The following is a 15,175-nucleotide window of genomic DNA, read 5'->3' on the forward strand; positions in this document are numbered from 1 at the left end:
GCCAACTGGGAGCAGGCCATCAAATTAATTCGACATAAACCCGTAGATGATAAATCAAACAACAACAAACATATGAAACATATGTATGAACTGCGGTTATGAGACGTATATGTGAACGATCCTTCGCAGTAAAGCACTATTTGAGCAATAGTGAAAATCAGACCTGAAAAAAATTTCAGGCCTGTACGGGATTCGAACCACTGACCTCTGCGATACTAGTGCAGCGCTCTACCAATTGAGCTAACAAGCCAACTGGGAGCAGGCCATCAAATTAATTCGACATAAACCCGTAGATGAAAAATCAAACAACAACAAACATATGAAAAAACATTTGATTTATCATCTACGGGTTTATGTCGAATTAATTTGATGGCCTGCTCCCAGTTGGCTTGTTAGCTCAATTGGTAGAGCGCTGCACTAGTATCGCAGAGGTCAGTGGTTCGAATCCCGTACAGGCCTGAAATTTTTTTCAGGTCTGATTTTCACTATTGCTCAAATAGTGCTTTACTGCGAAGGATCGTTCACATATACGTCTCATAACCGCAGTTCATACATATGTTTCATATGTTTGTTGTTGTTAGATTAAAATACCTTCGGTCAAATTGCACCGATTGCTTTTAGGAAACGCGATTACATTTATCTTCAGTTGTCTTGCGCGCTTGTTTTGTCTAATAACGCGAGACGATACGAAGATATTTGGTTCAATAAAATGGAAATCTTCTGCCGCAATGTATCGATGCTACGTCAAAGAATAAGAAGTTAAAGCGAGTAGCCAGAGTCGTTCCTCGGCTATCGCCACAAGAGACTAGTTGTGCTCAGCAACCTCCCACATGCATCTATAACTTATAGTTAAGTGTACACTGTGAAGTTTACTATTTGTTAGTTCTTAAGTCAGTTAATAAAACCAAATTATTGAGGAATAACTCAGATTGTTGATGGTTGTCTCAATCAAAAAACATTTCGGGAACACATGATCGCAGAACATACCTGTTATCTGGGGCGGGATCTCTCTCTTTAAGCGTGGACATACATCCCGTTCGAGGGTAAGGTAACGAATCTGATCCAACCGACGCGTCGGCCGACACGTTGGCCGGACCTTATAGAAAGACTCTGCCTCGCTGGTACTTTCGCTTTTCCTACACTTTCGCTTTTCCTTTCCTTTTACTTTCGCTTTTCCTACACTTTCGTTTTTCCTACACCTCCAATCTTCATGTCAGCGTTCATAATTTTCGTCGAACATACCGTTCGTAAGTCGCTCAGCGCACGGATCACTGTAGGCTTTGAAAGGCTAGTCAGTCTGGCGATGTTACTTCCAGAAGCCACGTACTCAGCGGGATGTTGGAACCTTCGAAAAACCAGGTTCGAAAAGCCAGGTTCGACAGCGGCTGTTTGTACAGCATCGGTGGTGTGTTGGTAGTGTGTCGGCCGACGCGTCGGTTGGATCAGATTCGTTACCTTTACCCCGTTCGAAGTAGCTTTGTGAGCCTTTGTTAGGAGGGATCGATCACCGATGTGAACGTTCACAAAAGACGTTAACGCGTTTTCAGTTATCGGACACTGTTATAATGTGAATGAGTGACTTGCTTACAGACAATCATGTTAACTGTATTTCGACTGATGAACATTTTTTATCTGTTGCGGATTCTTCTCACACTCGTGAGTTATAGTTGAAAAAGTCAGCTATGACTTTCAATTGTTTTAGATTTTTGATAAAAACATCTACTATAGGATATCTACTAAAGGATTATTGAAAAATATTTTTCTTTCACACAATTTGAAATGTTTTTGTAACATAATCAAGAAATAGTTTAAAACATGTACACTACAATGTCTTGAAGAATTCGTAAAATTATTTTGAATTTGTGCTCGAACACTTTACTACTGAGAACTACTGATTATTACAAAAAAGTAACTCACCTTCTGATCAGTTCTTATGAGCTGCATTTAAACAACTGACGGTTTTACTGTTAAATGCGAAGTTCAGAGCGCATGATAAATTTTCTAAAAAAATTCAATGCTACGAGTTGAAAATAAAAAAAAAAATCGTACGGTTGTTAATTACGTTGAAGATGTTGCGGAGACAAGAAAATTCTATAGGAATCAGATCCTAAATAGTTTTAAATTCGTGAAAAAAAAAAATTAAATTTAGTCACTGATTCACGGTCACAGAATCACAATTCATAACTTTCATATACGGGCACGTTACAACCTAGACATTAATTCTTGTTGTCCTCCCTCACAAAGGGATCGCTTTTTCTTACCGTGAACGACAGCTACACTGTTCGAAATCTCTTAATTGAAAAACAAATCAAGTGGAGAACTGTAGGTAGGGTCACACTATAAAACTACTTGTGAATATGAGGAGGGTAATGGAAGGGGGGGGGGGGGTGGGGGCGGTCGAGAGTCCATACACTTCCGCACCTTCAATGCGGAAGTGTATTCTTGTAGCTCAACTGGAAGTAAACGATACTTGTTAAATAAGGGGATAACACGCGTTCACCAGAGAAAATTAAAGTGGAGGCTAACTGCTTATAACTACATATACAGTTGTAATGGGGTAATTTACCTTATATGTGTCCAGTCTAAGAGTCTAATACACATGTAATACGCGAAACAGTCCTGACTGGCAGACCTTCAATCAATCAGTAATTTTTTTTATTTCTTGTCATTTTATTCCTTGGTTTTTGAATGTAAGTTCCCAGACGCGCTGCTTTCATTTAATGTGAACCTTCTACAAAAAAATGAAAAAATTTTATCAAAATGAAATAAAGTGACATCCAGCATTAGTTTAGGAAAGATCTGGACCTCTTGTTTTTGTCAAGCTTCGTGAACCAGTGCGATCTTTTCAGTAATTGGGGTTTCTTGTCGGTCTTAACAGACAAATATTCGTTTCGACAATTTGTTATAGAGTACTCTTTTCAATTGTGTGTCAGAAAGAGAATGAAGTCTCATTCGCAGCCGTTGTTTGGTTTCGTCACGATGGAGGAGAGACCGTTGCGTGACGAGATCAAACACCGAATTTATTCCCAGACGTCATCACGGGACAAGTGATCTGAAGTTATTTTCGATGAAGATGAGTGGAATCGCGGAAGTTATTTGAAAATCAGCTTTCAGTTTCTTGGAGAGATTTAAAATTGTCAGCAAACGTCGATGTAAGAATCAAGCAAGGGTCTCTTAAAGGAAACAAGCATACGGTGATTTTGTTCGAAGCAGGGTCTACTTGATAGCAGATTGATTGCTCGTCCTGTGCGCTTTGATCGACTTCAGTACACGCAGCGAAAGATTCTTCACAGCCTGATGAAGCCAAAGTGTTTTTTTTTCCTGGTCCTCCTGGGTTTTGGTCTCACCGTATCTTGTCTTGATGAGTCAAACGTCAAGAGTTACTATGTGGAGAGGAGGAAAGGCAACCATCCCGACCTCTTTGTTGTAGACATGACAAGTGGTAGTCGGTGTGTGAGCTGCAGCTCGTTAAATGCATTTCATCAACCAACGTTATGGTTTCAAAGCCCCTGTGTTTGTGCCTGTTCGTCGGACAATTCTACTTTTATTCCGTCGTTGAGATTTTGTATAAGCAGAAAGACATTGCCAGCAAATTTTACAGGTGATTGCAAAGTCAATTAATTAAGCCTAGCCTGTCCTTACTACGTTTTCGTCGTGGGTGAGGGTTGGGGTGGGTTTTAATTTAGGAAGAAGGATTATTGCGATTTTGACATGCTTCAGTCCAGAAGCACTCTGAAACTGGGTGCACATTTCATCCAGACGCCATATCAGTTATTATTAACCTTGCATGATCCTCTTCTCAACCAGAGTTGACGATATCTTGAAGAGTTGTATTATTTCTGTGATGAGCACTCTCAACTTCATTTATTTATCTGCAGTTAAAATATGTTCTAATTGACTGAGTGGGGGAGTGCTAGGAAAACATTTGGCTCCAGGTCATGACATGGATCAAGTTCAGCAAGGTCTATGCATCATGAACAAGAGCCAAGTATATTCCTGTCCAGCCTGACCTGACCCAGTCAATATAGGCATTTTGACATATGACCACTGACTATACAACTGAAAAATTCGAAAAGTTTCTTTTAACTTAAATAGGATGTAATAGGTGTTTGTCACACCTTTATGACAAACTTTAACAGGTGAAAGTGTATAGCTTAAATCTTAGAAACAAAGAATTGCATACTGTTTGCAAAGAAAAAGCTATCAATTAACCTCATTATGGTAGTTGCAGTTATTTTTGCATATAGATGTAATATTATTATTATGTAATGTGATGCATTATTATTTTTGTCATTTAGATTGTCCAAGTAAGAGATATGAAAATGTAGCTTATGGAGAACCCTTGAACTTCCCAGTTGACCTTCACATGAAAGGAAACTGGAAAACATCCTACAGTTCAAGCAAGTCTTGCAAACTCTATGGCTACTATTTGGATTACACTGGTTTTCAGGTTAGATGGAGAAAAATTAATGTCAGCGTCTTCCAACTAATAAAGGAAGGAGGTACTGGGAAGACATTTAGTATTCAGGTAACATTGCTTGACTTAACAAGTCAGGTCTCTAAGTTGTTTGAGATAATATTATCTTTTTTAATAGCTTTTTCTTTGTAACTGATTGTATAAAATAGTGGATTGTGTTAGATTTTTCCTATTTTTTGGTTTCCCTGTTCTACATAGAAGCTAGTGTCACGAGACCTGTTTTTCATATTTCGTATTGTACACGAGGTTTTCTGCTTTGGATTAAAAACAGTTCTTCCGCCATCTTGATCTGGTTACCGTGTTCCTGGCCTTTTATTCGGAATACACAACAGATTGGTTTATGGCAGTAAGGTTCAACACAAGAACTCTTTCATTAATCAAGAACTCTTTCATTAATCGCTTAATTTTTAAATACAATTTAGCTATGTGAGTTATAATTTAGATATATATACTTTTTACTCAAATATTGTAACATAAGATATGTATTTTTTATCTTGTGAGGAAATAAAGACTACTACTACTACTACTACTATAACACATGTTTATACTACAATTTCTTCATGCTGATGGTTGGTAACCAACTTTCCATCTTATTTCATAGCAGGTGCCTTAAAAAAATTATCAAAAAACAGAAAATTTTACTCTAAGTGGAAAAAAAATAGCCAGGATCTTACAACTAAATAAAATTCCTTTGTTGTACAAATGCATATTGAGAACACAGAAAACAAGCAGTTGTCAACAGGAGGAGAATAATTATTTAATTTAAAGCACATTTCAGACCTGTGATTTACTGACCTCACATTTTGCATCCAAAATGGAATTATTACACTTGCGTCATTCAGTGGTATTGTCACTTTGCCAAGTTTAATGTCACCAAGACAGGAAACCTACTGCATGATTTTGTGTTCACATATTAAATATTAGTTGTAACTTTGAACTTCACCTCTTTGATTGATGAGTTCTTTTTTTAGTGGCAAGACAGTGGAAAAAATTTGTCTGGCAGGATCATCTATCTTTTATTGACTTGTGAAAACCATCAAGGAATGCAAAGAAAACACAGCTGCTATCTTCTCAAAGCATTAGGCAATATTATTTGTAAGTCAAAGTTAATTATCTTTTTTTCTAATTTAAGATAATTTAGGTAATTATAATTGTTAGAATACTCTGTAAATTGTATTTATTCAAATATGCAATGTGATTACTAACAGTATCTGATGACTATTTCTTATTTTCCTAAAAACTGGGTGATTGTGAAGAAGAGCTTCCTGAAAAACCTTTGGCTGACTGTTAACCAACAGGTATCCCTAACCTGAACAGGCCTCTGACAGGCTACCCACAGGTTACCAATTAGTGATAAAGCTCTAAATTATCAAACCTTTGACTTAGCCTAATTGTTATTATATATATACTTTTGATGTTACTCTGCATAATGTAGAATCAATTCTAAACTGAGTACATAATTTAATGGCAACACTTCTGCTAGCATCTCTTAAATGACAAAGCATTTCAAATTGCCCCACTCTGCTTTGAAAACCTAAGTATGTATACTTGATGTATACTTTTTTTCCTCAGTATTTCATTAGTTGTACTATGAATGAACAGCCACGTGTAAGAGCTAGATGAAAATTGCATGAATTGTGTTCAATAGATTATGCCCCATCAACAACAAGTTCAGAATCTGTTCCAACTGCTATGAATTCTCCCAATAAACCATCATCCAAGTCTGCCTTTTCACGATCACCACAATCATCACAATCAAAGCAAACATTCTCCTTGTCATTATCACTGCAACCAACGTCCTTTCCATTACCTTCTCCGTCATGGGATTCAATGACAAGAAGTCCAACAAAGCACTCACACAAAGTTTCAACATTTGTACCAACACACATGGAAACCAGTTCACTTCAAAGGAGGCAGGCTTTATGTTCCTCTGGACCAATTCTGCCATCGAAATCAACAGCAAAACTGGAAAGCTTCTCACCATTCAATTCAGAGGAAATTTCTAATCAAGTAACAAACACAGGGATCTCAAAATCTTCAGTTAGCACAGGGGAACCAAATAATAGTGAACCATCAGAGGTGGGTTTTTTGTATGCGAGACAGTTGTATAGGTTCTGTTAGTGTAAATGTTCAGGGGGTGCATGGTTGCCATTATCAATGAAACAATAAAACCATGTGTGACAAGTTGCGTGACTTTTTTATAATGCTCTATTGTGATTCTGTCAATCAGCTTTTGTATGCGTCTTTGTCCGGGCATGTGCGGGGACCTTGTGTCATTCGAGGAGCAGCACGTAGTTCGGTCGTCCTGGCGCAGTGTGATTTTTTTAATAAAACCGTTTAAACCTCTATTTGCCGTTTCTTACACCATGCAGCTTTTTTAATGATGCCTAGAAGTTAGTAATTATTTAATAAGCAGATATAATTATGTTATTTACCTGGTAGGGGGCTGGTATGGAAAAAACTTGTACTTAAGACCAAGGGCACGGCACAGTTCATTCTCTTGCGGACCATCCTGGACAAGTAAATAACCTTATTGACTTTTTTTTGTTGGTTTGCTTTTTCCTGCTTTGGTGTGAGTGGTGTGGAAAAATTCAGGATGGTCCTTATTGTAAAAAGCTGGAACAGCTGCAATTGTTCATTGTTAGCCAATCAGATTTAGGGATTTAAGTGTCCAGCCTTCTTCAGAAGGAAATAAATGGAGGTACCCTTTATGGCGTACAGTAATATGCTGTCCTACTGGTCTCCTCACCCCTTAAAATGCTTGTATGTGTTTAAGAAATCTAAAAATATTTATGACAAGGGTTAAGAGATTACAAATTAATGTATTTGCCCTTTGTTAAGTTCTTTGAGGTAAAAACTTTCATTTTATTTTCTTATACTCCTAGCTACCGACCACTGAATCAAGTCTTCCCGCCAGAGATGGTCCAGGAGACAAAGAGGCAAGAAAAAGTGGAAACAACACAGGTGTAGCAATTGGTGTGGGAGTTTGTGGTGCTGTTGCTTTTGGGATTATTGTCATAGGGGTGATCATTGTATTTTGCAAGAGGAGAAAGTTACGGTAAGCTACTTAAACAGAGGAAGTATTAAAATTTTACAGCAACTATGAATGCCTTGTCCACAGTAGGAGTGTATGACTAATTAAGTGAATGCAATATAAATTGTTAGATATAATCTAGTACAAAGAGGAGTCCAATTTGTGTAATCAAACAGGTCACTAACAGTCGCTAGACACTTTAATTTACCTAATCATTCTAAGCAACATATGGCAATCTGCGGTCTTTCCTTGCACTTAGGTAGCAAGGAAAGCCGTAAAAATCTTGAACAAAAGCTCATCTTTCAAACCGGCAGTCTAAATCAACGAATGCTTTTCATTGCATTAATTTATTCGTGTTTTTCTCGTTGCCATGTTCCCACCAATAACGTAGCTCCATTTTCTGCCTTTAAAAACACACACAACTCACAATTCCTCTATTCGCTCCGACGAAGGGCTAACGCTCGAAACGTCAGCTTTTGTAATCGTTACAGTGGCCAATTTACCATCACAACTTTGTTGATATATCCAAATTATTTCGTTACTCCCACCGACGCAGCCCCAAACAGTTTCTTTCGAAACTAACAGCCTTTAGGTCACTAACAAAGTTTGGGGATTACAAAGTAGAGTCAATTTTGTTAATTGGGGGTAATTTTTATTATGATAACAGGTGGAATTATTAGACAACTAAAACTCCTAAATTATGAATAAGGATAAGCTGACAGAATTATGATGCACATATGTTGTATAGCAACCAGTTTCATGGCGTGACAGATAAACTGTACTTTTACATTGTTCAGTCACAAGCATGCCATGTTAATCTTCCTATTAGTATTTAAATGTAGCTGCTCTTAACCAAATATCTCAGTTTTCTTAATCCTAAGTTTTTGGCGAGACAAATTTTGTACCTATAACCATCAATATTAATTTTACATGCCTGGATAATGTGATAATTATGTATTTGTTAGCTAGGATATGATGTATATCAGCCAAAGGATGTAGATATGCATCATTCTCCAATATTCAACATTCAATTGCTAATTAAGGAAACATTTTAGTGAAGAACGTTGTAGAATGCATATATTTGCTGAACATAAATATCCAAAACATACAACACAAAGTTTAAATCATCAGTCCTAAGCTCTCGGACAGTGTACTTTATTATGCCATTCACAGCAACATTACATTTTGTATTTTGTTAGTTGAAGATAGCAAAAGAATGTAGAGAAATCACAAATTGAAATTAAAATTTGCTTTCAAATGGACCTCTTTCATAATCTTTGGCATTTTTTATATATTGTATGAGATAGAGAAGTCATTGTGAATTTATTTATACTGTGAATAATGGAGTGAACCAAAGAGAGCTTACTTATAGACTTATAGACTTATGGACTTGTGATATCTAAATGATCATAGTGTTGAGTAGTAATCTGGATTTGTTTTGCAGGGATAGCATGGAAAAGAAAGCAAAACTACATGTAGGAGGTACATAATTATATAGGGATTTGTATTTTGTTAGTCAGGGTAAAGTTAATGGTTAAGACTGGTTCACTGTTGCAAGTCTATTGGACCCAACCTGACAAGTTGTAGAGAAACGAGAGTATGATTTCAAAGGTGACTGTTGCTATGTTTACAACCACATTAATTAGCCTGAAATTGCATGATGGTTCTATCTGAAGAACTGTCAGGACTCAAGTTGCATGATGATGACACACTGACTTTTTTCATGTCTATTAGAACCTATAAAACCAAATCAATGTTCTTTCACAATTTATGATAAGAAAAACTTAAAATTTGTTGTGGAAATAAAAGTTTGCAAATACTTTTGTTAAATGTTTTTCCTAGTTAAGAACCCAGTGTATGAGAAACCTCAGGATGATATTAAAATTGAAAGGCCTAGAGAGAAAGCCAAAACTTTCAATGAACAAGATAGTCAACCAACTTACCTGGAACTTGTTGACAACAGGGGTAAGTTTGTCAGCAATAATGTGGAAAGTTAATGGCTATAGAGAAATGGGTTAATAATATGAAATAATAATGATTAATAGTAAATTATAACTTAAGTATTTCTGTATTATTATAAATATTAGTTATTGTCATTAATGTAATAATTACTTTCTTTGCAAGAAATAATAATATTTTATCGTTTAATACATGTGTTACATTAAGTTGTATTCTTAATTGAATCCTGTGTTCTGGTTGGCTATCTAAGTAGGCAAGATGAGCTCATCCTGTCTGTTCAAGAGTTCTTGCTTTGATTCTGTGCAACAACAAAAAAGTTGTGGAGCCAACTTACCAAGTTTGTAATGTTTGGAATTGCAAAAAAAGGAAGAGGAAAAAGTAACTTGGCCAGTATGCAGCTATTTTGACCTCATGCTTGGTTTATATTGCAGTTATACCACATACCAGCAGCCTCTAAATTTAATATGATCTCCGCAGTGACTAGTAAACAACAGTAGAATCTATTCGGAACAATACTTGGTCCCACAAGTGTAGCGCCCAGGCAATGGTTTATTCCAGAGCTTGGCCCAGTGTATGCACTGCACTGATGAGACCCACATAGGTCGAAACAGTGTGCACTTTCTGCAGTTATATATATATATATATATAAAAAGTTGATTGTAGAGCACTCTCCGATTCAAGGATAAGGTTTTTTACGTTTATATATATATTGATATTTTTCCAGTTTCTACATTAGGACATGAAAATGATAGAGCTGTGTACAGTTCTCTAGCTGAAAATTATGACAACTCATCTGTTTACCAAAGTCTGAACAAGAACACACCAGCAGCAACATCACCAGTTTACCAGAGTCTACAGAACAATCAGCCATCCACCAAGAAACTAGTACCTAAAAACAAACTAAGCAATGCAAAAAAACCTGAAAAACCGAGTGTACAGCCAGACCCTGTTTACAGTGTCCTTGAAGAGTCTGACATCAAACAAGGAGATATGTCAGAGGCATTATATAATGTGCTGGAAGGGCCAGATCCTGGACATGATACTCCAGGGAACATTCAGGACCCTGTTTACAATATGCTGAATGGGCCTGAAGCAGGACAGACATACGAGGACCCAGATGTCAGTGTTCAACAGGATCCACTGTATAATGTTCTAGAGGAGCCTAAATCAAAACAAGAACATCAGGAACCACTATATAATGTACTTGAAAGTGCAGATACAGGAAGTGCCCATTCCAGACAGGAGGCCCCCCATGATGGTGCAGTCAGTGAGCCCCTGTATAATGTTCTTGATGGGGCAGATTCAGGTGGAGCAAATGTGAGTGGTGCAGAATATGCTTTTCCAAACAGACCCCTGTCTGGTCGTGACAATCCAGCCTATGAGCAGACCCTCGAGTTTGGTGTACCAAATGCAGTGGTGCATAGCCCTGGGTCTCAGAGAGAATCTTTTTATGAGCCTCTAGAAGGGTCTGATAGGCAAGATGTGTATGAGCCCCTTCAGAAAAGCGGGAAATAATTGTACTTAGGACATGAGCTTTGGGTTGAGAATGAGGTTCACAGAAGTTGGTTGCTGTTGAGACCCCAAGAGCTTTCCATGGAAAAGTTAATATCGACCCTCAATTTTCATTGATATGTACGTTAGCAATTAGTTAACAAAGGCAATAGGAAAGCAGTAATACTCAATTTTCTCCAATAGTCTTGTAATAACAATTTGTATCCCTTTCTGACAGTGTGCAATTGCATGATATGTAATATCACATGAGGCAATTAATACCTTCAGTTTACAGGCTGACTCCATTGAATGGACTAATGGGACGGCGAATTGTCGAATGACGGAATATCCTAATACACGGAGTGACGAAATATCCTAAGACGCAGAATGACAGCTTATCTTAAAACGCGGAATGCTTTGTAGTATGAAACTAAAGTCTCGCAACAATAGAATGGCAATAAAATAATGAGAAATTCATTTACTGACAAAATTAAAAGAAGCATAGCTTAAAGTGCACCTAAACCCAAAGTCTTTTTTTTCGCTTAACGAAATAAGCTTATTTTTCGGAGTATTTCTGCGCAAAAATTTTTTAATTTGCTCAAATCTTTAATTTTCTATGCCGAGTCAAAATACGGAAAATCGGCCGCCATCTTGCCCCACGACCGAGTTTAAAGAAGAATGGCTCTAGCGGGTAACGTGACGTCAAATCGAGAACACGAAAGTCTGTATCTCACACATTTTCACTTGTTTGGGAAGATTGTCGTCGATATTGTCCGAAATATGCCGACTAGGTGTGTTGTATGAAGAATGTATGAAGCGCGATACCCTCTTGCAAATTTGGCACGTTGCTACATCCTTCTACAACACACTTAGTCGGCATATTTTCGGACAATTATCGACTACAACCTTCCCAAACAAGTGAAGGTTGTAGGTGCACTTTAAAGTGTCTATACGGCCAACAGGGTTTTTATAGTTTTGGTATGTATTTAACATGTAAAGAAGTATTCTTAAATATAAATTGGATTCTGACGAGTCTTCGCCCTGAAATCGAGCTTCAAACTTCCCGCTTTGGCCACACCCATTGAAGGTGACCGTGAGTCAGGGCAAAAAAGAGATTGGGTTCAGAATGGGTCGTAACGTCAAATCAGGAACGCGTCAAATCCCGCCAGTGGTTCATTTCACTGTTTTTTTTTTCAGTAAGATGAAGAGTTTTCGGCGACATAAATATGCCCGTTAGATGTGTTGTAAAAGTACTACGTTTGTCAAGCAAAGTAACCACACGACGCTCGAGATGCTCCTGGAGTGACGTCACTCATCACCAATCTTCCCTTAGGCGGTCAACTTCATTGGGCGTGGCCGAAGCGGGAACTTTAAAGCTCGATTTTAGGGTGAAGAGGCGTCAGAATCAAATTTGTTTTTGAGAATACTTTTTTACAGATTAAAGAGATACCAAAACAATAAAAACCCTTTAATCATTACTGGAGTTTAGAGGATAGGGGATCGATCTGTTAAGCTAACTCCATTAAATTGTTACCATATTACTTTTGTTATCATTATAATCATTGTTGATATAATCAACTGTTACCATTCTTTTATTGGTTGAATGTCAATTGGTCACTATGTTCTTGGCTCATCATTCTCTTGTGTAACAGGGTATTCATAAATATGTGGGATGCGGAAAGTTTTCTCTTTTGCGTGTGAATATAAATCTTCTGCACACTCCCTTTTTCCGTCATTATACAGCCTCAATTTCTGTTTAATGTTATAAAAAATGTGCTATTAATATCGTTAGCTATATGCAGTGTCAGACCGCCTATTTTTTTTAGCAACAGCAAGATTCCAAAACCCAAATTTTTTTATATAGTTATAATTAGGAACACTCAGATTTACGATCAAATACAAAGGGAAAGACCAATGGGGGGCGGGTCAACCTCCGGTGAACAAGACAGTCAATCGACATACCAAGGACTTGTTAACAATAACGGTGAGTTAGTAAAGAATAACCGTTACTCAATTTTTTTCAGGTGGTCTCCATCCAAAACATTTCGTGTTCACAATGTGATTATAAAACACACCTGTGATTGGGGGCGGGATTACTCTTTTCAGCAGGATCATTTGCCCTTTGAGCTGCTGTGATAAACTCTAGCTAGGAAAAATCAGTTACTGTGGTTTTTCACTGATATCTCAAAAAACAAGTGATCACTCCCAGTTACCTATCGCCATCACTGTGATCACGTTAACGAGCCACAAGTCCTCTAGCAGTGTTTTGAACTAGTAGGTTAATGCTGAATTCCATGGATGAAGTAGGAAAAGGAAATATTCTGTATGGCCTAAAAAATACCGGCAGATTATTATCAGCTGTAGAACTTCCCAAGAAAGATTCAATGAATCATTTTTTGTTTACTTTATCAATAATGTTCATTTTTTGAGGGAAAACTTTAAATTACTTGAAATGAATTTTTTCATTTCATCTCTAGGACAAAGTAATGGTGGAGCTATGCGCAGTACCTCTGAAGACAACTCTGGTTACTGCCATCTTTATCAATGTGTAAACATGAACACACCGGTTGCAGCTGCACAGTTTACCAAAATGTGCCCGCACCAGTTACAGTACCAGATTGCCAAAACGTGCAGACACCAGTTGCAGCACCAAATTACCAAAATGTGCAGACCCTGAAGATGGGCACACCATATGGGTCAGTGCACACCCTTGGATCTCAAACAGAATCTGGTTATGAGCCGCTTGAGGGGTCTGGTAGGCAAAATTTGTACGAGCGCCTTAACAAAAGAGGGAACTAAATTGTACTAATGACCTGGGTCTTTAGATGAAGACAAAGAAGCAATATTCGGTCAAAATTTGATTTGAATCAAGTGCTGTTTGGGACCTAAGAGTTATCTATGAAAAAGAAAACTCTGACTTTTATATTTTTTCAGAGTTGTGATAAAAACCAGTTCAAGATAGCAACATTTGAAAATTGTTTTTACACGTATTTTTGTTTTCTACACTTTGGCACGATTCTTGTTACTTGCAGTGTCAATTTTTTTCTCATAACAATAATTTCAAAGATGCACTGTCGTGCAGAATTCATAAACATTACAGTACTTTGAATTTGTACTTAAAAAATTAACCTGAGAGAATTTTTGTTTATTCCCAAAAGTGTTTTACCCTTTTTAGTGGGTTTATATATTTCACTGTGGTACTTATTTTATACTTATTTTTTGTATTGTAAAATATAGCATTTGTTGCTCATAAGAATTTCTCAAAGGACTTTTGTGCTACGAATTGTAGATAGGAAACACGATTTGTTTTGCATGATATAGGGTCCGCAGCACATAAGAACTTTTTAAAGAACTTTTATGCGACAAATTGTGGATAAAAAGAATACTTTTATTTTGTAAAGTATAGGATTTGTAGCACATAAGGATTTCTCAAAGAACTTTTATGCTACAAATCGTAGATAAAAAGTACCTTTGTATCGTAGAATAATTATGGGATTCGTAGCCTATACGAATTTCTCAGACAAAGAACTTTTGAGCTACGTTTAGTAGATAAAAATAACTTAAATCAACTTGAATGTAACTTACGTTGCTGCATTGAAGATGTGTTGACAAGAGAATTTTATCAAGAGAATATAACGGGAAAAAAGGTTTGTTAAAAACACTGAAATTTTAAACTAATTTTCAGGAAATTTCCAGAATGAAAAATGACGGTAGAGTTTGTAGAATGTTCAGAAAATTGACGAAAAGAGCAATGATTCTTAAGGGAAACGAGAAAGAACGTAAAGTGTATTAAATCTTATCTAAAGAGCATGATATTTTGATTTAATGAAACATTGTTCACTTTAGTTGCAAAAAATGAGCGACCACAGTGAGCAAAGATAAGAAAATAAGTCACGTTTTCAATGAATTGTGAGTTTCTTGTTCTGACTCGACAAATAAACGAAAGCATTTTTATTTTAGAATCTTTTTTATCATTTTCTCGTGAGCGCCAGTCTATCGCGTCTAAATAGGTTAAAAGAAAGTTTTCGAATAATTCAAAACTTAGTCAGTGGTGTGATTAGATGTTTTATTGACTGACTTAGGTCGCGCCGGACAGGAAAACATTTGGCTCTCGTTCACGATGCACAGATATCGCTGCGCTCGGTCCGCACGTCATGAGCTCGAGCCAAATATTGGCCTGAGTGCTACTCTTGCTCATTCATTAAGTACATCAA

General features: G+C 37.0%; 1 protein-coding gene and 1 long non-coding RNA gene across 4 annotated transcripts; both read left to right on the top strand.

The window, feature by feature from the left end:
• Positions 1-3,041: 3,041 nt before the first annotated feature.
• Positions 3,042-14,923, top strand: LOC111319294 (uncharacterized). Of its 3 annotated transcripts, XM_088759797.1 has the most exons (9): positions 3,042-3,601; positions 4,299-4,528; positions 5,449-5,572; positions 6,126-6,556; positions 7,363-7,535; positions 8,956-8,993; positions 9,354-9,476; positions 10,195-10,787; positions 12,986-14,923. In XM_088759797.1, exons 1-9 carry the CDS (start codon positions 3,298-3,300, stop codon positions 13,040-13,042), a joined length of 2,073 nt encoding a protein of 690 aa, XP_088615923.1. In that variant the 5' UTR covers positions 3,042-3,297; the 3' UTR covers positions 13,043-14,923. The 3 variants fall into 3 exon arrangements, with proteins under 3 accessions (XP_088615923.1, XP_088615922.1, XP_022777831.1); XM_088759796.1 differs by having other exon boundaries at positions 3,044-3,601; positions 10,207-14,923; XM_022922096.2 differs by having other exon boundaries at positions 3,045-3,601; positions 10,195-14,923.
• LOC111318991 (uncharacterized) lies at positions 12,817-14,923 on the top strand. Its single transcript, XR_016001102.1, has 2 exons — positions 12,817-12,945; positions 13,439-14,923. It is a non-coding gene; the product is annotated as an uncharacterized LOC111318991 (long non-coding RNA).
• Positions 14,924-15,175: the final 252 nt, after the last annotated feature.

Source organism: Stylophora pistillata, chromosome 5 (assembly GCF_964205215.1).
Source record: "Stylophora pistillata chromosome 5, jaStyPist1.2, whole genome shotgun sequence".
NCBI classification, from domain to species: domain Eukaryota; kingdom Metazoa; phylum Cnidaria; class Anthozoa; order Scleractinia; family Pocilloporidae; genus Stylophora; species Stylophora pistillata.